A 20505-nucleotide genomic window follows, 5' to 3' on the forward strand; every position below is an offset into this window, starting at 1 on the left:
CGACAAGAGGTGTGGGGAAATGTTGCACAAGTCTACTGCTCAGGGAGAGTCTGCGATGGAGAGGACGCATTGCTGTAAATCGACCTGGTGTGATACACTAGCCACACGCTTACTGGCCAAGCATGTTGTCTTCAAGCAGGGGGTTGACTCTCATGTTCAGAGGAGACCTGTTGCCATCTGTATGCATCTTGAGTGTCCAGGGTTCAGATAACCCAGGTGTCAGAAGTGGGATCTGGACATGGAATGTAACCACGTGATAGGCTCTTAAATTGTGGTTCCCCAGAATAGCAGCAGCAGCAGCAGGACCTGGAAACTTGTTAGAAATGCAAGTTCTCAGGCCCTGCTCTAGGCCTACTGAATCAGAAACCCAGGAATCTGTGTTCTAACAAGCCCTCCAGGGGATTCCATTGTACTGTCAACTCTGAGAACACTAAGCTGCAACCTGCCTATTGCAACATGGAGTAGAAAGTAGGCTTTCTTTTCCAGGGGCCTTTTTTTTTTTTTCCCTTTCCTTTAAAATTATTTTCCTAAGTAGGCCTTCACTAAGCTCCTAAGTACTCTGTACCAGCAGTCAAAACGTCTAAATTTTCTATGTTTTATTTTCCACATAGGAGAAATAATACCTTCTTAGCCCTGAAATCTACAGCCTTCTGTCCAGAAGGCAGTAGCTGGTTCCAAGCAAACCCATTTTTCTGCCCTGAAAAGGCACTGGCTGCCCAACAGTGTGAACACACATCATGCCACTGAACTGTACAGTTAAAAATGTTTAATGAGATAAATTTTCATTGTGTACTCTACCAGGAATTTTTTTAAATTCATAATTGAAAAGTAAAAGGCACTGGAGGGTACCTCTGTGGTCCAGTATGTTAAGTGTCTGCCTTTGGCTCAGGTCATGATCTCAGGGTCCTAGGATCGAGCCCCGTGTCAGGCTCCCTGCTTGGTGGAGTTTGCTTTTCCCCTCTCCCTCTGCCCCTCTCCCCTGTACATGCCTTCTTTGTCAAATAAATAAAATCTTTAAAAAAAAAAAAAAAGGCACTGGGATTCAGTCTGCTAGCTCTATCAAAGGACACAATGAGAGACCACTCTCAGATCTTTTGCCTTGAAGGTCTTGAACAGATCAAGGGAGAAGGGCAGCAGATGTCTCTGATGCTGTGTCTCCTAGTAATTGCAATATTATGCCTCAGTAGGATTATTATCATCTATAGCCACCTTCTGGCTTCAACTTCTCAGCCTCTTGTTCGTGGGTTTCTGTCCCTTGCAAGCCCCTTGTCTAGTCCTGGTTATCAGGGAAACACATCCCAAGGGATGCAGGCTTTTTCTGGTTATGCCAGCCCTACCACACTTGGGTTTTGGGCCATTTATAGCCATCTTCAGTAACTCATTCTGAGAAAGAGAGATAGATTTATGAGTATATTCATTGCTCACATGTGTTTTAATTGTTCCATTCTGCTTTTTACAACTGCCCTAGAACAGAGGCCAGGTTAATACCTCCTATTATTCACTCTCTTCCTTCAGAGTCCTATTTTATCCATTTAAGGGACAAATGGCAGAACTGAGCTCTTTTATTCCCACTGGCCTTGCTGTTTTGGGATGAATATTTTATTCTGATTTTGTCTGAGTGGGCCACTGTCAACCAGGCTCAGCATCTTGATGTATGACTCATTGTCTTGGTACTTAGAGGTATTTTTCATCAAGGCCCAATTTTTTCAAATAAGTCAAAAGTAACAAAAGGGGGATGCCTGGGGGGCCCAGTTGATTAAGCATCTGCCTTTGGCTCAGGTCATGATCCTGGGGTCCTGCTTTGCAGGGAGTCTGCTTCTCCCTTTCCTTCTGCCTGCTGCACTCCCTGCTCGTGCTCTCTCTCTCTCTCTCTCCTCTCTCCTCTCTCCTCTCTCTCTCTCTCCCCCACCCCCAAATAAATAAAATCTTTAAATAAAAAAGTTATCTCTCTCATAAAAAAAGGAAGTCACAAAGGAAGCAAAGGAAGCATCCTGTCTGTAGAGAACAGCTCCACCCAGAAAGCAATTAAGTTGTCACTTGCACCAGGCAGTGACTCTGTCTTCTGTACCACCTCTGACCTTTCACATCCATAGCTTTGTGCCAAAAATGGTACCCAACAAAGGCACAGGGTGACTCCAATATATCTAGAGAGAGATAGAGACCATCCTGGGGTTCATTATGGAAAAAATAAGATCTACTAAAAGTTTAACTGGTCCTGTTCTCCTCTGCTTTTCCTGCCCATGTGAGCAAAGTCTAAGGACCAATTCTCAGATAAAATGCCAGGACTCAACCCAATCTGATTCACGTGAGCTTTCTGAGTGCTCCTCTCAGGCTCTGTTGCAACATCTTGTTCCTTTCTGATCAAAAAGGGTCTAACTCAGAGGAAATTATTGTTAATTCCAGGCAATCTAGGGATTCTTGTCCTACCACCCCTTCAAAATGCAGGCTTTCCCCCTCTGCCACATTATCACCACCATCCCCCTTTAAATCTGCCACATACGAGCCCATTGCCTTCCTCTGCACTCTCTCACTTTCCATTTCTTCCTTCTGGCTTTTCTTTAATCCCTCTTGATGAGACCCACTTTTTCCCTTGCCTTACATGCTACAGCCAGGACCTCTCTGCACTCTTGTTCCTGCAGCCACATGGCCAGTTACCCCTGTGTAAGTTTAGTGGAGCAGTTGGCACAGTGAAGGGCACAGTATTCCTCCTCCTCTCATGGCTCTGATGCTCATCTTCTTCCTGGCTCACACATTGATTACACCCACTCTGGTCTATGATGGGCAAGAAAAGCATGGTTTGGCAGGAAGGGGCGAAATCAGAAATAATGCTGTAGGGGTCCCCACCCACACCTCAGCACAAAATGACACTCATGACAGATGCGACTCTCATGACCCACAACCCTGTTTTCCATTAGTTCTGCTTGGGAACTTAGTTGGCATGTTCATGGGTACAAACATTAACTGCAAACCAAACCCTGTAATAACCTGAATCTAAACCTTAACTCAGATTCTAAACTAGAACCCAACCCCTCTGCCAGGTCCCCACAAACCCTAATCCCATGCCTACCCACAATGCAATCTATAGTCCTATTGCAGCTCAAAACCTAACAAGGATGTAACTTCCAGCCACCATAACCCACATCCTGGCCCACACTGCATAACAGCAGATCTGTGCTAACATTGGAGGCAACACTTTCTTTTCAGGACACGCTGGAGATGTGTTCCCGGGAGATGGAGTTTAAGAGCATCCTTTTTGCTCTTTGTTACTTTCACGGGGTGGTGGCAGAGAGACGGAAGTTTGGGCCACAAGGATGGAATCGTTCCTACCCCTTCAACACTGGGGACCTCACCATCTCTGTGAATGTGCTCTACAACTTCCTAGAGGCCAACACAAAGGTAGAGTTTCCTGCCAGCACAGCGGAGGGAAGCCGGGGCGGGGGGGTGGGGGGGGGAGGATAGGCCAGGAGGGATGATGATGTAGCATCAGCACAGGGAGAAGAGGCACACCCTGGGGATGGTCTACACCCTCTCCAAGAACGGGAAGGAAAGGCCAGCCCAGGACCAGCATGAGGCCAATAAGAACCTGGTGAGGTTAGGGCCAAGAAAGTTCAGGAAAGCAAACCAATGACTCATGACTGGTGTGAGTCCATCCCTTGAGCCTTTGTCCCAGAAGCCACCAGATCACCCCTGTGCACTTGAAGCATTATAGGGCATTGTGAATTGGTAGAAGAGGCCCTATGCTCACCTGATACCAGTTCCCAGTTTACTTAGCCAAGAACACAAAACTTCTCTTGGAGCACACAGCTCCTCACATAGCCATGATCTGACCAAAGTTGAAGAAGCCAAATTATTCCTACACCTCATCTCCCTCATTCTCTGTCTGATATGTGCATTTCAAAGAAAACTTAGATTAACAACCCACGCTCTTCCATTTATGGGAATGTTTAGACCATCCAGGCTCTTTTAGTTCATAGACCAAATATAGCATCAGCAAGGCCCCCTCCTCTTCCTGGTGGGAAACATGAATCAGGCCCAGATGCCTAAGCCATCACTCTGCCTCCAGTTCCAGGGTCCTGGGAAGCTCACCCCCATAACACCACCTCTTCATTTTCTGCCCTGAGTCAAGGCTTTCCCCAAGAGGTTCCCCTCCTAACTTCAGTATCTTGACTTTACATGCTCTATTTAATTCACTTTGAGCTTTGGAAGGAGACCATAAATTCACATGGTAAGTAATGGTAGGAGTCAGAAAAGTACCCTAGTCCTTACTTTGTTCAATTTGACATTGACCTATGGAAAGGACTAAGGACTTGTCAGTAGAGTCTGACTTCATTGCCAAAGCTAATGACCATGAAAGAGGAAAAGCTTAGGTGCAAGGGGATTGGCACCTTGCCTCTCCTCTCCCTGGGATGGAATTTTTTAAGCATTTAACAAGCTCCCAAGCGTGCCTGACTCTGCTGGGCACTTGAGGGCTATGCAGATGAATAAAATATTGCTTCTAATTTTGAGAAGCATCCCATCTTGTGGCTTACACTCTGCCCACACATCAGGGCAGCCCCGATGTCTATGCGGAGGTCTTTCTTCCCTCTCAGGTCCCGTATGATGATCTGCGCTACCTCTTTGGAGAGATCATGTATGGAGGCCATATCACAGATGACTGGGACAGGAGGCTCTGCAGGACCTATCTGGAGGAATTCATCAAACCTGAAATGCTAGAAGGAGAGCTGTCTCTGGCACCAGGGTTCCCACTCCCGGGCAACCTGGACTATACTGGCTACCATCAGGTAAGGCTCTTCTCATACCTGGGTCTTCCTTCAAGTCTGCCCTGCAGAACAAGGGATGCTCACACAGGGCCAGGGAAGAATGGCCTATAGAACAGAGCTTAGATGGAGTGTGGTTCTCAGCCCCAAGTTTGTCCTGTTTGATTTAAGAGCTGTGGGATTCCTAACCTCAAATTCGTGATACAATTGAGCTTTCGGAGATCTTTCTACTCTTGATGTTTGGTTCAATAATTTCTATTTGTTGCTCTTTTCTACACATAATAGCTGGGGCATTCATTTGATTGCCTTCATCCAAGATATTGACAAAGCCATTAGGAGCAAAATTCCAGGTTAAGAACTTAGCCAACTTTGGGTAAAGTTTGTATTAGTGATTCTAAATATCTTCAGAGGGACATGACCTTGCAGACAGAGCATTTGCCCCTCCTGCTCTTTCTTGGCTGCAGTAAACTGCGTGCATACACGCCCATGTACACACACACACACACACACACACACACACACACACATTCCCATGGAGCTCTTCTGTACTATTACTTTGAGTTCTCATTTTACTATGACTGCAGCTATTTTTAAAGTATTCATTTTTACTTATTTAGCCTGCCATGGGAGATATATTAAGAGATTTTTTTAAAGATTTTTATTTATTTATTCATGAGAGAGAGACAGAGACAGAGACACAGGCAGAGGGAGAAGCAGGCTCCCTATGGGGAGCCTGATGTGGGACTTGATCCCAGGACCCCAGGATCATGACCTGAGCCAAAGGCAGATGCTCAACCACTAAGCCACCCACGTGCCCCTAGATGATTATTTTTTAAAAACCTTCATGATTGCTTGAATTTTGAACATGCCTAAAATAAATATGAATACCAAACTCAAGGGAAATACTGGTCATGGGTACATTAACTATAAACTTGAAAAAAAAAGCTTTAAACTTTGATTCATAAAATTTAAACTGAGGGGTGCCTGGCTCTCTCAGAGGAGTTCAGCAACACTTTGGGTGTAGAGATTACTTAAATATGTCTTTAAAAACCATAAAATTGAAAAAGATAAACTACCAAAATCATTCAATCCAGAAAAACTTGAACCTATGAAAAGAAATTTCAAATAGCAAGACTACTTAAAGAAAATACAAGGAATTTTTAAAAATTGCTTGACCAAAAGGCATCAGGGTTTTAGCCGATAAACTTGTGCAAGAGCGCCCTCTAGTGTCCGCGGGACAATCCGACAAGTGGCTCGAGGTGGGAAGGGCAGCAGCGAGGCTGGCACACTTCCAGGGACTGAGAGATTTTCATCTTCTTTACATCTCTCTTTAATCCGCCAGTTAGTAAATGGTTCCAGGGCACCTACCAAGAGTTCAGGAGTGTGCTGGCGTCTGGAAGCAATACAAGAATAAACACACTAGTTGGCCTTTGAGGAATGAGCCATCTTTTACTTAGACTAGAGGATACACCAAGAAATGAACATCCATTTAGGAGCTGACCTTGAGGGGCACTTTCTCACGGTAATGGAAAGACCTGGAAGGGGCCCTCAGAAAACATTTGGAGAAGAAAGCGAGGGATGGTTTTTTAGGGACAGCCCGCCATGACTGACCACAGGGATGCGTTGTTTGGATGGCACGATTAAAAACATTTTTTTAATTCAAACACTTTTTGCCAGGGGCACCTGGATAGCTCAGTTGCGTAAGCATCTGCCTTCGGCTCAGGTCATGGTCTCAGGGTCTTCAGATCAAATCTCGAGTCAGGGAGTCTGCTTCTCCCTCTGCCCTTCCCCTGTGCTTGTGCTCGTGCTCTCTCTCTAGCACGCGCACGCTCTCAAATAAATAAATAAAATCTTTTTTTAAAAAAAATAATTTTTGCCAGAGGTAGGAATTCCTGATTAACAGAAAAACTCACCTTGTCCCACAGCTCAATTCACACATTTATTCTGCATCTAGGTTTGTCACCTCTGATTTAGATAAATGGAGGAGAGATAAAAGGAATTTAAGGGCGAGAGGCCTGGGATCCTAGGAGTGTCTTGAGTAAGACACTAGGTAGGCGTCCGTATTTCTCAAGGACTTTGGGAAGTCCTCCTTGTGTGTGGAGGGAGGGACAGGTGTAAACCAGGGAGTAGGGAGCCTGGAAACGGAGAAAATCCTCTAAGCTTCCTTCTGAAGAAGACAATGTCTGTGTGGGCGTGGAAGTTCTGGGAAGCCAGCCTGGCACACGAAGACAGGTGCTGCCAAGGCAAGACTGGCAGACAGGATGTGTGCCAGGTGGAGAGCATGCCCACAACAGCCAGCGCCAGTGAGCAGGGAGGCAGGTGCCTTAGGCCTGCTGCGGCCCCCAGACAGCCCCCACCCCAGATGAACCAGAGTGGGTGGCCGACTCATCCCAGTTTGTGTTTAAGTGCACCTGCCCTTGACTTCCAGTACATCGATGCCCAGCTGCCTGCAGAGTCGCCCTACCTCTACGGCCTACACCCCAATGCTGAGATCGGCTTCCTGACCCAGACGTCGGAAAAGCTCTTCCGCACGGTGCTGGAGCTGCAGCCCCAGGACAGCCACGCTGGAGACAGAGCAGGGGCCACCAGAGAAGAAAAAGTATGTGGAGGGGAGGGGGAGTTGCCAGAGATCCTTCTGGGGCACCCAAGGATGGCACAGTGAGATGCTCCTCCCACTGGCCACATTGGCAGCACAGACCACATGGTACACATCTTCCCCTCACCTGTGGCTGGTGCAGCCTTGACCCACAGGCCAGGGGTCTGGGTGAATCATAGGAGGTCCCTGCCACTGGCTTTCGCAGTTTGCTTTTCTAGTTCCCCAAAGACTATTTCTATCCCACTTGCCTGCCAAAGGGAAGAAAGGGCTGAACAGTGGTGGGCAGGGGAGCTAGAAAGGGACCTAGCGATTCCTTGACGAACCGAGCGGTGACCAGTGGGCAGCTGTACTTAATGAGCGCCACCCTCACCGCACCAACCAGATGCTCATTTGGTTTGGTCACTCTTTAAAACGAAAATGCCTTCTTGTGCAAACAACATTGGATCAGAGGGTCCTCCAGCACACAGGTAAGGGCTGCTGAGCACAGGACTTTCAGAAATTTCAGAAAGGCAGAGGGGAACCGTGGAGTAGTTAAGGCAGACGGGTGAGATGGCACCACCTTAGAGATCAGGTGGTCTGAGGGCTCTGCTCCTGGACCACGCACCACACAGGATGGAAGAAGAAGGAGGCCCAGTAAAATCTGTCCCGGGACAAGCCACCTGGGTTCCCACAGGATACCTCCCCGGCGCCTGCCTCTGATCCACAGCACCACCTGGATTCCCTCCTCTGAGCTGCCACTAGGTTTACAAGGAAATTTACCTGGAAGATTAAAGGTTAGGAAGCTGGGCAGTTACCAAATTGAAAGCTCCAGGGATTGCTTTTAGGAGGACAACCCATTTCATACTGAAGGAGCTGGACTTCCTTCTGTCCAAAGGTGTCAAGTGTGCCATCCTGCTCTCAGATCTTAACACACCCCAGGACAAGGCCAGGAGCTTGGAATTCTGACCCTGGGGTCCAGGGTCAAGCGCAGGCATATGCACCCTGGTGATTTTGCTGCAGGTGAGCGTATTCCCAGAAAGCTACTCTAAATCACACTACTCAGCCAATCCCACTATTTGATGCATAAGATAGAATTTGAGAACAAAAAGGAAGAGAAGACATGTTATGTCACCCAGACCCCAAGCCAGCTAGGATGAAAGCTGTTCTAGCTGTAACATTGTGGAACTGGAGGGTATTATGCTGAGTGAAGTAAGTCAATCAGAGAAGGACAATCATCATATGGTTTCACTCATATGGGGGATATAAAAAATAGTGAAAGGGATTATAGGGGAAAGGAGAGAAAATGAGTGGGAAATGTCAAAGACAGTGACAAAACATGAGAGACTCATAACTCTGGGAAAGGAACAAGGGGTAGTGGAAGGGGAGGTGGGCGGGGGTTGGGGTGACTGAGTGACGGGCACTGAGGGGGGCACTTGACAGGATGAACACTGGGTGTTATACTCTATGTTGGCAAATCGAACTCCAATAAAAAAATATATACAGAAAGAGAGAAAGGGAAGAAGGAAAGGAAGGGAGGAAAGGAGGGAAGGGAGGAAGGGAAGAAGGAAGGGAGAAAGAAAGAGACAGAAAAAAATGAGAAAAAGGGAAGGAAGGAAGAAAGGAAGGAAGGAAGGAAGGAAAGAAGGAAGGAGAAAAGAAAAAAGAAAGAAAAGAGAAAAGAAAAGAAGAAAAAGAAAAGAAAAGAAAAAAGAAAAGAAAGAAAAGAAAGAAAAGAAAAGAAAAGAAAGAAAAGAAAAGAAAAGAAAAGAAAAGAAAAGAAAGAAAAGGAGAAAAGAAAGAAAAGAAAATCGAGTCCAGGACTCTATACGGGATCGATTTAGGGTTCTTCAGGCAGGGTTCAAAGAAGCCTCTCGTTCCCATCGGGGCCTTATCCTTGTCCAGCTCCAGAAATGATGTTGCAGAAGTGAATGGGCATCACACTGTGCAGACAGGCGTCGTGTGTGTGTGTGTGTGTGTGTGTGTGTGTGTGTGTGTGTGTATGCCTGGTGTGTGGTCGCCTTGTCCTGTGCCGCATGCCTTCTCCCCAGCACAGCCGCTCAGTGGACAGGGAGAGAGCCAGAGCAGACAACGCGTTTTACTGTCAAGCTGGCGGCAGCCCAGAGGTGGCACCTGCACAAATCTGCTCCTCTGCCTGCTTGTATCTGGATGAGAACCTGGGACATAGCACACCCCTGGGCTGCCAGGCACCTGGGAAGGAGAGACAGAAGTCGGGGGGAGCTTGGATGTTCCAGGACACCACGGGCTCCTCTGATGACCTGAGCTGGAACTGCTGTGCAGCCCCAAATGCCTCTCTTAGGCAGATGAGCCTGCTGCTATTGGGGGCGGTACCTGGCCATATTAGTTTGCTAGGCTGCCACCACAAAGTACCACAGACCAGGAGGCTTGGACAACAAAAGTGTGTTTTCTCACTGTTCCAGAGGCTGGAAGTCCAAGATCAAGATGTCAGCAGGGTCGCTTTTCTCCTGAGGCCTATTTGGCTCGTGGGTGGCAGTCTTCTTCCTGTGGCCTCTTGAGACCTTCCCTCTGGGCTCATGCGCCCCTGCTGTCTCTGTGCATGCAAATGTCCTCTTCCTAAAGATACCAGTCAGACTGAGTTAGGACCACGTTATTACAGCCTCCTTGTAATGTAATCATCTCTGTAAAGGTCCCGTTTCCAAACACAGTGACATTCTTTTTTTTTTTTTTTTTTTTTTCACAGTGACATTCTAAGGTACTGGGGGATATGTGAGTTTTAGGGGGACATGACCCAGCCCATCACACTGGCTCCAGGGCCCCCCTCAGACATACGCCCTTTCAGTGTTAGGGATGCAGTAGCATCTCCCCCATTTGTCCTTGACTACTGGACCTCGCTAGTGTTGAATGAGTGTCTGGTCATTTGGAAGAAAGTGAGACAGGTGCCCGACTCCTTATATCACAGTACCTTTCAGATGGCTACATTTAAGCTTTTTTTTTTTTTTAAAGATTTTATTTATTCATGAGACAGAGAGAGAGAGAGAGAGAGAGAGAGAGGCAGGCAGAGGGAGAAGCAGGCTCCCTGCAGGGAGCCTGATGTGGGACTCAATCCCAGGACCCTGGAATCATGCCCTGAGCTGGAGGCAGACGCTCAACCACTGAGCCATTTAAGCATTTTTAATGAATTTTACATGAAAACATCAAAAGTACTGAAAGATAACTTGGGTGAATGCTTCTATGATCATACAAAGAGGAAGGCATTGTAAAACCTCTTCTTAAAGAGCAACTCAGAATCTATAAAGATTGACAAATGTGATGACTGGGAAACTTTAAAAGATCTGCAAACCCAAAAACACCATGAACAAAGTCCAAGGCAAACTAGGAGAATCTCTGCCACACAGACACTGGGCTGTGGGCAGATCTTACTAAACTATGAAGAGTTCTGACAGGTAGAGGAAGAGAGGACAGAAGAGGGGGACAGAAGGACATAGAGTCACACGATAACATGACAGGCCAGTAAAAATAGCACAGTTCTCACTGTACTCCCGACTACATGAAGGTATGTGAAATATCCTTTTTTACTTGATGGTACAGAGTTTTAAAAGTGATCTTATCCAGTGGTGAGGGCGTAAGAACACACTCTCTGGGGGTGAATTCAATTCCAGAACAACAGCTACTAAAATGTAAAATGTTCCTATTTTTTTTTACCCGTATTCTATTTCTAGGAATGCAACCAGTGGAAACGCTCCACAGTGTGCAGATTTTGTGCTGTATTTATTTATTACAGGATCGATTATACTGGTACAAATGATAAACAGGGCAAATATCCATCAAAAAGGGAAATGACACAAATTATGGTATGCCCAAGCAGTTAAATAATATATTCTATACAACATATGTGTATACATGATACGTAGTATATATATCACAGTACTTATATAAAATATATGCAATGTTTTAAAAAGGCAAGTCAATAGGTTCTAACAAGAAAATGTGTCCAGGATTTATTATAAGGTGAAAAGCAAGTGTAGTATGACTCCATTAGTGAGAGGGAGGTGCAGAGGAAGGGGGAAGGCTGCAGCGGGGACAAGGAAGGTAGTTAGGATAGGTGACGGACACGACTCTGTGCCTCAGAGGATATCTGCGGGGATTCTAAACAAAGACAGAAGCAGTTACCAGTGACTTGCTCCTCTTTGAGGGAAGAGGCAAGATTGTAACAGGATTTGGTTCCTAATATTACAACTGTCTGTGAAACTTAGATTTTTAGGGTAAGCATTTATTTGTCAGGGAAAAAAAGGCAGAGGAGTTTGCCTGTGGAAATAATTAGACCACATTCCTTGCAGCCCATTCTTTCACCTGAAGAGCCCTTGGGCTCCTGCAGGTCGGTGCACCTGCTCCCTTCCCTGGCAGTGCTCCCTGTCCGAGGCTCCTCCCAGTCTGCTCACTTGCTCCCTTCCCTGGGCAGTCCTTCCCATCTTGGGATTATCCTGACTGTGCACCTGCTCCGGTCTGCAGTCCTCCACATCCTGGGCTCATCCTGTCTGTGCACCTGCTCCCTTCTCAGACAGTCCTCCCCCAACCTGGGCTCATCCTGTCTGTGCACCTGCTCCCTTCCCTGGCAGTCCTCTCCTCCTGTCTGTGCACCTGCTCCCTTCCATAGCAGTCCTCCCATCCTGGGCTCCTCCCGGCCTGTGCACCTGCTCCCTTCCATGGCAATCCTCCCCATCCTGGGCTCCTCCCTGTCTGTGCACGTGCTCCCTTCCATGGCAGTCCTCCCCATCCTGGGTTCCTCCTGTCTGTGCAGCTGCTCCCTTCCCTGGCAGTCCTCCCATCCTGGGCTCCTCCTGTCTGTGTACCTGCTCCCTTCCGTGCTAGTCCCCCCATCCAGGGCTCATCCTGTCTGTGCACCTGCTCCCTTCCGTGGCAGTCCTCTATGTCCTCAGACTTGGTCTCCAAATCCTGCTCAGCCTGATCAGGACAGAGTTCTGTTTCTCCATGGTCTGTGTATTTTGGGAGAGTGCCTCCAGACTATCTTTTCATCTCTTTGTGCAACTGTCCGAATGGCAGCTCATGGGTGTAGGGCTGTTTCTTCAAATTCAGCTCCATAGAAAGTAAGATGATATAATTTTAGCCATTAGTCTTCTATCCCAGCAGCAGCTCTCAGGTACCGTTAAAATTCTGTTCTGGTTTTTGCTGTGACAGCACCAGAGACCCCTTTCTGACAGGGAGATGAGGTTTTACTTTCCTTTTTCAGGCATCAGCCTTTTTCCTGGAGAGTGTATTGTGTGTTAACAATACAAGGCAAAGTGAATATTAATAATCCCTTCTGTAGCTCTGTATAGCTTTCGGATGCCACCACATCCATCAGCTCACTTGATTTGATCTTTGCAACAGCCCTGGGAGTTGCGGGGGGGCAGGGGGAGTGTGGGCAGGTGGAGAAAGACGCTCTTGGAAATTTTTATAGATAAAAAAATTGAGGCCTAGATGACTTGCTTACACTCATGTGGATAACACATCACAACTGCATTAACTCAGCCAAGGGTTTTGGTTGCAAGCAAGAGACTAATTTAGCTGAAATAGGCAAGAAATAGCCCACTGTGTCAAAGGAATCAACCTAAGAAAGGATGGAGAAATCCCAGGGGCTCTAGGATCCAAGGGAGAAAGAAGAATGTCCTTTCAGGGCACTTCCATCAGTAGCTCCAGCTACTTTCTGTCCCTGAATCAGGCTTGAGATTCAAATTTTAGTGCTCCTGGGAATGATGATCTTGTTGGCCTACTCTGCTCATGGGAGGATTGGGCCCCATGACTGTACCCCAAAACAATGGGGAAGGGATTTCACAAATGGAGATGGGGGCCTGTTATAGGAGATCATGAGCAGAACAACAACCATCCCATCAGGTCCTCCTGGAGCCCAAGCCTTCATGATCCAGGAGGGGCCACCCCCCTCCATGCTGGCCACATGTTCTATTATGTCTGCACTTGCTCCATTTTTCTTTCTCTGCTGACAGACCTCCCGGGCTTACTCATTTGCTTCAAAATGGCAGACTCAGCCTCCAAGTACTTGCCCCTAAATAACTCAGGATCTCAGTGCTTCAGTTCCAATTTTCCAGGCAAGACACCCTGGTGGTGCTAGCTCCCCTGGTCTAATTAGCTGATAGTTTGTGCAGTAAAAGGAATCATGGGGCTGGGAGGAGGCTTACATGATAGATGGGGATGCTTGTTCCAGGACCCAAGGACAGAAACTGCAGTGCAGCCTCATGGAATATATATACACACACGCACACACACACACATACTTATTCATCACTACTGCTCATCACTTCAGGTTCATATGGTCCCAAATGACCATCCTAGGCTATCCTATGCCTTTCCAGTTTCATCTGCACAGCTAACTGGGTCAGCCTCTGGACTTTCCCAACTCCTGATTCTCGAAAAGACACCTATGTTCTCTTTTTAAGCTGGTCACCCTCTGGAGAGGCCATCCTGTGGGCAGTGCTCAAGCCCTGACCCAGCTGACCTAAGCAAGTAGGCAAGAGTATGGCCAGGGGTTGGATGACTGGCCTCTTTATCACCATATCACAGGGGAATGGAGTCCTGGAGAGTCAGAAACCTTTCTTAACCCTGTGTTTCCTGTTGTGGGGCAGGTCAAGGCCCTCCTGGAAGAAATCCTGGAGCGCGTGACAGATGAGTTCAACATGGCAGAGCTGATGGCCAAAGTGGAGGAACGCACCCCCTACATCGTCGTTGCCTTCCAGGAGTGTGAACGGATGAATGTCCTCACCAAGGAGATGCAGCGCTCACTGAGAGAGCTGGATCTTGGCTTAAAGGTGAGGTGTGTGAGGTCTGGGTGGGAAGCGGCACTGCCAGAGGACACGGCTGAACCCCCTGGGGAAGGGGGGCTTCCAGGGACTCGGGAACTGGGCAGCTGTCCTACAGCAATCTGGATGCTCCAGAAGGTGTCACTCCTAGAAACCAGAGTCTGGCTGGGCTGTGGGGAGGCTAAGACCCAAGGTTCTATAAAGTCAGAAGCTGTACTGAAGTTAGAATATGCTAGAATGGCGGGTCGGCATATGCACACTGCCTGAGGACACCGTACTCTGAGGAACAAGCAAGAGTACCATTGTGACAGCCTGGTGTCGTCTACTGACATAAGATAAGTTGCTTTCGTGGGAAGGGTGGGGGCAAAAGAATGCTGGATGCAGTTCAGGTTCTAGAACTGGACACCCCCCAGGGTCACCAGCCAGCCTCTGCACTTCCTCGCTGTGTGGCCTTAAAGTGGCTTAGGTCTCAGTGTCTCCATTTCTTCACCTGTAAAACAGGGATGACAGTCCTACTTCATCAGGCATGGGCAAAGGATTAAGTCAGATAATGTACATAGTATGTTTAGAGCGATCCCTAGCATACAGTAAACACCCCAAAGTAGTAGCTGATAATTATCACCACCCTATCAGGGGAAAGGATTTTAATCTCTTACATCAGGGTTGTAGGAAAGGTCCAAGATCCTGCACAGACACTGCATTGCTCTTGAGCAATGAAGGAGCCTGTTTCGACCACCAGTTCCTTGGATGAGTGAACCTTAAAGACCAGGAGGTAATTATGTTAGGTGCCTGGCCCAGACCCTCATGGAGAAGCAGTGGTATCACCACGCCTCCAGTGACAGGTAAACGGGAGATCCCGCTGCCTTTCAGGAGCTGAAGGGAACCGTCGTCCACTGACATGGGCACGTTCCTTAACACAACTGTGGCCCCAGACAGAGGGAAGGGGAGAGGCCAGTTTTTGGAGCTGGCACAGAAAGCCCAGCCAGGCCCCCGAGGTCCAGAAACTACAAAACAGACTGCAAAACCTATGTTGGTAGGCATTTTTTTAAATCTATTAATGTCCTCCCCCCAGTATAGATGAAGTAAGGAGGAAGGACAAACAGAAGTGATGTTGAAGACAGTACATGGAAATGTTTCCAAATTATGTACCAGCTTGTAATCAAATGAAATACAAAATGCCACAAGACCATCTCACATGTAAAGGAGGAGTCTGCGGGTCACATGGCTCCATCCCAGAGGCATGGTCTCTACTGGCAGTGACCTCGAGGAGGTTTGCTGCAACCTTAGCTTATCAAGTCTGTGCTCTTTGGTGCAGCCTGTTACCATCTGGCTTCTGATTCACTCATTTTTTCTTCCAAGAGCCGAGGCTGTCCTCGGGTGTCACGCATCACAGAGCATGCCCGGACGAAGACGAAGGGGGCGGGCAAGGAGCTTCCTCTTTGCTCTCTGTCTAGTTCAGGCACAGCTGACCGATGTGCTAAATGGGCGGGTCTGAGCAGCCATGCTGGAGGGTGCAGGCGACGTTCTGGTGACCTCCACCATGACGGTGTCAGAAGAGCGAGCACGCCGGCAGAACATGATACAAGGCCAGCAGGGAGATGCAGGAAGAGAAAGGAAGGAACAAGTGGCCCCGGAGGAGAAGCGGCATGGACTGGCCATGGAGGAAGGGTGGGATTACAGCAGGTGGGGACAAGGAGAAGGATCTTCCCGAGGCGCCGGTAGAGGCACCCTGACTCTGCTCTGGCTGGAGCAGAAGGTCCACTCAGGTGAGCGAGCGTTATGTGGTGAGCTTCAACAGCTGGTGAGGGGACGGCACCCATGAGCAGTCAGGATAGCTGTAAGAGGCCTTTTTCTCCCAGTCCCCCTGGGAGCTGGAGAAGAGGCATTTTGAAATGGTGCCGTCTACACCCTGTCTCTTTAGGATAGGTCCCTCCCCAAACAGGCCTGCTCATCGGACTCCTGGGGGGACTCCCAGCACATGTCCCTGATCCACTGCTGGGACCTGGAAACAGTTATTTTTAAGCAGCAGCCAAGTGATTCTGACCACAGGTTGTTTGTGAAGCAGAGGTTAAGACAAGTAGGTGGAAAAACAGGATGGGAAAAGGAGTGTGCAGAGGTTGGTAGCAGAGTTCAGGGGAGGGAGAGAGACAGGAGAGGAAGGAGCAGAGGGGACGGCCTGGCAGGGGAGGGACAGGGGTCAGCAACTGCCCGCTTCTGGGACAGGGTGGCTGGCTCTGCTGACCAGCTCCCATGGCAGAGGGCAGGGGGCAGGGGGCCATTCTGACTCCGGTTCTCCTTAAAAGCCACGTTAAAAAAAAAAAAAAAAGCCACGTTAAAGTTCTAGGAGCGGACGGGGGCAACTCACACGACCCCTACACACTCTGTCCAGAGGGGCACCAAAGTTAGGAGATGTCTAACTTTTTAAATCATTAAGTCAATACCCTTAGCATTTATGATAAACTTTTATGTGTAACTGTTCATAGTTGGCTGCATGGGAAACCATAAGGCTACCACCCACAGAGAACCAGCTGAACTGAGAGGCACGGTATGCTAAGCCCGAAGACTTGTGGGAGCTCAAAGCACACAGAAGTGGTAGAGGAAGACAGGATGGACACTGAAGAGAGGTTGGTTTGCCACAACCACATTTCCACAGAGACAGATTCACCACAGTAATACATCTGGCTCCTTGCCTTACACAGTGAAGACAGGTCCTCTGAGTACCACAAGCTGACTGCTCAAAGGTACTGACTCTCACTAACCAAATGCGCAATAGCCTGATGCACACCGACCTAATAGTAACAAGTCAAAACCCACTAATACATATGCAAAAATAGAGAGGAATCCAAATATATCACTAAAGAAAGTCACTTACAGTCAGAGAGCAAGGAAGAAAGGAACAGAGAAGAAATATAACCATAAAACAAGTAACAAAATGGCAATAAATACACACATACCTATGAATTATTTTTTTAATGTAAATGGACTTAAACCCTCCATTCAAAAGACACAGAGTGACAGGATGAGTAAGAAAATAAGACCCATCTATTCACTGCATACAAGAGACTCATATCAGACCTAAAGATGCATGGAGATTGAAAATGAAGGGATGGAGAAGCATTTATCCTGAAAATGGATGTGAAAACAAAGCTGGGGTAACAATACTTATATTGGACAGATTACACTTTAAAATGAACCGTAACAAGAGACAAAGAAGGACACTTCATAAAAGGAACAATCTAACAAGAAGATAAAACAATTGTAAATATTTTTTTAAAGATTCTGTTTATTTATTTGAGAGATAGAGAGCATGAGCAGGAGGAGAAGCAGACTCCCTGCTGAGCAGGGAGCCCAAAGTAAGACTCAATCTCAGGACCCCAGGACCATAACCTGAGCTGAAGGCAGATGCTCAATGGACTGAGTCACCAGGCATCCCAACAATTGTGAATATTTATGCACCCAACATGGGGACACCCAAATATGTAAAACAGTTAATAACAAAAGAGTAATCAATAGTAACTATAGTAGGGGCCTTTAACACACTATGTACATCAATGGACAGACCATCCAAACGGAAAGTCAACCAGGAAACAGTGGCTCTGAATGACACATTGGATCAGATGGATTTAACAGATATGTTTAGAACATTCCATCCTAAAACAGCAGAGTGCACATTCTTTTCAAGTGCACATGGAACATTCCCTAGGACAGGTTACATATTAGGCCACAAAACAAGTCTCAACAGATTCAAAAAGATCGAAGTCATAACCATGCATCTTTTCTGACTACAACACTATGAAACTGAAATCAATCACAAGAAAAAATCTGGAAAGAACATAAACATATGGAGGTTAAATGTGCTATTAAACAAGGAATTGATCAACTGAGAAATCAAAGAGGAAGTCAAAAAAATACACGGAGACAAATGAAAATGAAAACACAACAACACACAAAAACCAATCTTTGGAATACAGCAAAAGCAATTCAAAGTGGGGAGTTTATAGCAATATAGGCCTACCACAAGAAGCAAGAAACATCTCAAACAACCTAACCTTACACATGAAGGAGCTAGAAAAAGAAGAAACCAGTAGAAGGAAGGAAATAAAGATTAGAGCAGAAATAAATGAAATAGAAACTAAAACAAAACAAAACCCAATACAATGGATCAATAAAACCAGGAGCTGGTTATTTGAAAAGATCAACAAAATGATAAACCTTTAGTAGAATTACTAAAAACAAAGAGAGTGAGGGGGTGCCTGGGTGATTCAGTCAGTTGAGCATCCAACTCTTGATTTCAGCTCAGGTCATGATCTCAGAGTCATGGAATCAAGCCCCACATCAGGCTCCATGCTAGCCATGGAGCCTGCTTAAGATTCTCTCCATCCCCCTCTCCTCAACTCATTCATGCACACACTCTCAGAGAGAGAGAGAGAGGACTCAAAGTCAATCAGAAATGAAAGAGAAGGGATCCCTGGGTGGCTCAGCGGTTTGGCGCCTGCCCTTGGCCCAGGGCACGATTCTGGAGTCCCGGGATCAAGTCCAGCATCAGGCTCCTGGCATGGAGCCTGCTTCTCCTCTACCTGTGTCTCTGCCTCTGTGTGTGTGTGTGTGTGTGTCTATCATAAATAAATAAATAAATCTTAAAAAAAAAAGAAATGAAAGAGAAGAAGTAAAAACCAACATTTCAATAATACAAAGGATTGTTAGAGATTATAAAAAATTATATGCCAATAAACTGGAAAATCTAGAAGTAATGGATAAATTCCTAGAAGCATATAACCTCCCAAGACTGAATCAGGAATAGAAATTTTGAATAGACCTATTACCAGCAATGAAATTGAACCACTAATCAAAAAATTCCTAAAAAAACAAAAGTGCAGGACCAGATGGTTTCACAGGTGAATTCTATCAAACAGTAGAGAAGAGTTAATACCTATGCTTCTCAAACTATTCCAAAAAGTAGAAGAGAGAGGAAAACTTCCAAATTCACTCTGTGAGGCTGGCATTACCCTGATACCAAAACCAGATTATTAAGACACTGCATAAAAAAAACTATAGGCCAATATCTCTGATGAACATAGATGCAAAAATTCTCAACAAAATATTAGAAAACTGAATCCAACTATATGGTAAATAAATCATTCACCACAATCAAGCATGCTTTATTCCTGAGATGCAGGAGTGGTTCAATATTCACAAATCAATCAACATGACACCTCACATAAATATGAGAAAGAATAAAGACCACATGATCATTTCAACCAATGCAGGAAAAGCACAACAAAACACAACATCTATTTGCAATTTAAAAAAAAAAACTCTCCGCAAGTAGAGTTACAGGAAACCTACCTCAACATACTAAAAGCCATATATGAAAACCCCAGAGCTAACATACTACATGCTGAAAAACTGACAGCTTTCTGCCTAGAATCAGGCACATGACAAAATGCTCACTCACCACTTTTATCGAACATAGTACTGGAAGTCCTAACCACAGCAATCAGACAAAAATTTTAAAAAGGCATCCAAATTGGTAAAGAAGAAGTAAAATGTTCACTATTTGCAGATAATGTGATACTATATAGAGAAAACCCTAAAGACTCCACCAAAAAACTACTAGAACTGATAAATTCAGTAAATGATGTATTCAGTAAAGTCACAGGATACAAAACCAGGGCACAGAAATACACTGCATTTCTACATATTAATAATCAAACAGCAGAGAATTTGAGAAAACAATCCCATTTACAATTGCACAAAAATAGTAAGATACCTAGAAAAGTATGATAGTAACTTAACCCAAGAGGTGAAAGACCTATACTCTGAAAACTATAAAACACTCATGAAAGAAATTGAAGATGACACAAACAAATGGCTCATGGATTGGGAAGACGAATATTGTTAATATGTCCGTATTATCCAAAGCCATCTACAGATTTAATGCAATCCCTATCAAAATACCAACAGCATTTTCACAGAACTAAAACAATCCTAAAATTTGTATGGAAAGAATCACAAGAAAATGAAAAAGCTGGAAGTATCACAATCCCAAATTTCAAGATATACTACAAAACAGTAGTGATCAAGACAGTATGGTACTAGCAAAAAATACAGAAACATAGATCAAGAGAACAGAACAGAAAGCCCAGAAATAAACACACCATTATAAGGTCAATTAATCTTTAACAAAAGAACCAAAATTATACTATGGGAAAAAGTCTCTTCAACGAATGGTGTTGGGAAAACTGGGTATCTCCATGCAAAAGAATGAAGCTGGATCACTTTCTTTCACCATTCTCTTACACAATACACAAAAATAAACTCAAAATGGATTAAGGATCTAAATGTGAGACCTGAAAGCATAGAATCCTAGAAGAGAACACAG

The 20505-nt window shown here is 45.9% G+C and overlaps 1 protein-coding gene across 1 annotated transcript in view; it reads left to right on the top strand.

Moving 5' to 3' along the window:
- The window catches only part of DNAH9 (dynein axonemal heavy chain 9), a 335073-nt gene that overhangs the window by 286709 nt on the left and 27859 nt on the right, over positions 1–20505 (top strand). Inside the window, exons 64-67 of the mRNA XM_041771484.1 lie at positions 3205–3396; positions 4590–4781; positions 7186–7356; positions 13950–14132. Of these exons, the coding sequence (XP_041627418.1) occupies positions 3205–3396; positions 4590–4781; positions 7186–7356; positions 13950–14132 (738 nt within the window). The remainder of the gene's footprint in view (positions 1–3204; positions 3397–4589; positions 4782–7185; positions 7357–13949; positions 14133–20505) is intronic.

Source organism: Vulpes lagopus, chromosome 10 (assembly GCF_018345385.1).
Source record: "Vulpes lagopus strain Blue_001 chromosome 10, ASM1834538v1, whole genome shotgun sequence".
Lineage (NCBI taxonomy): Eukaryota > Metazoa > Chordata > Mammalia > Carnivora > Canidae > Vulpes > Vulpes lagopus.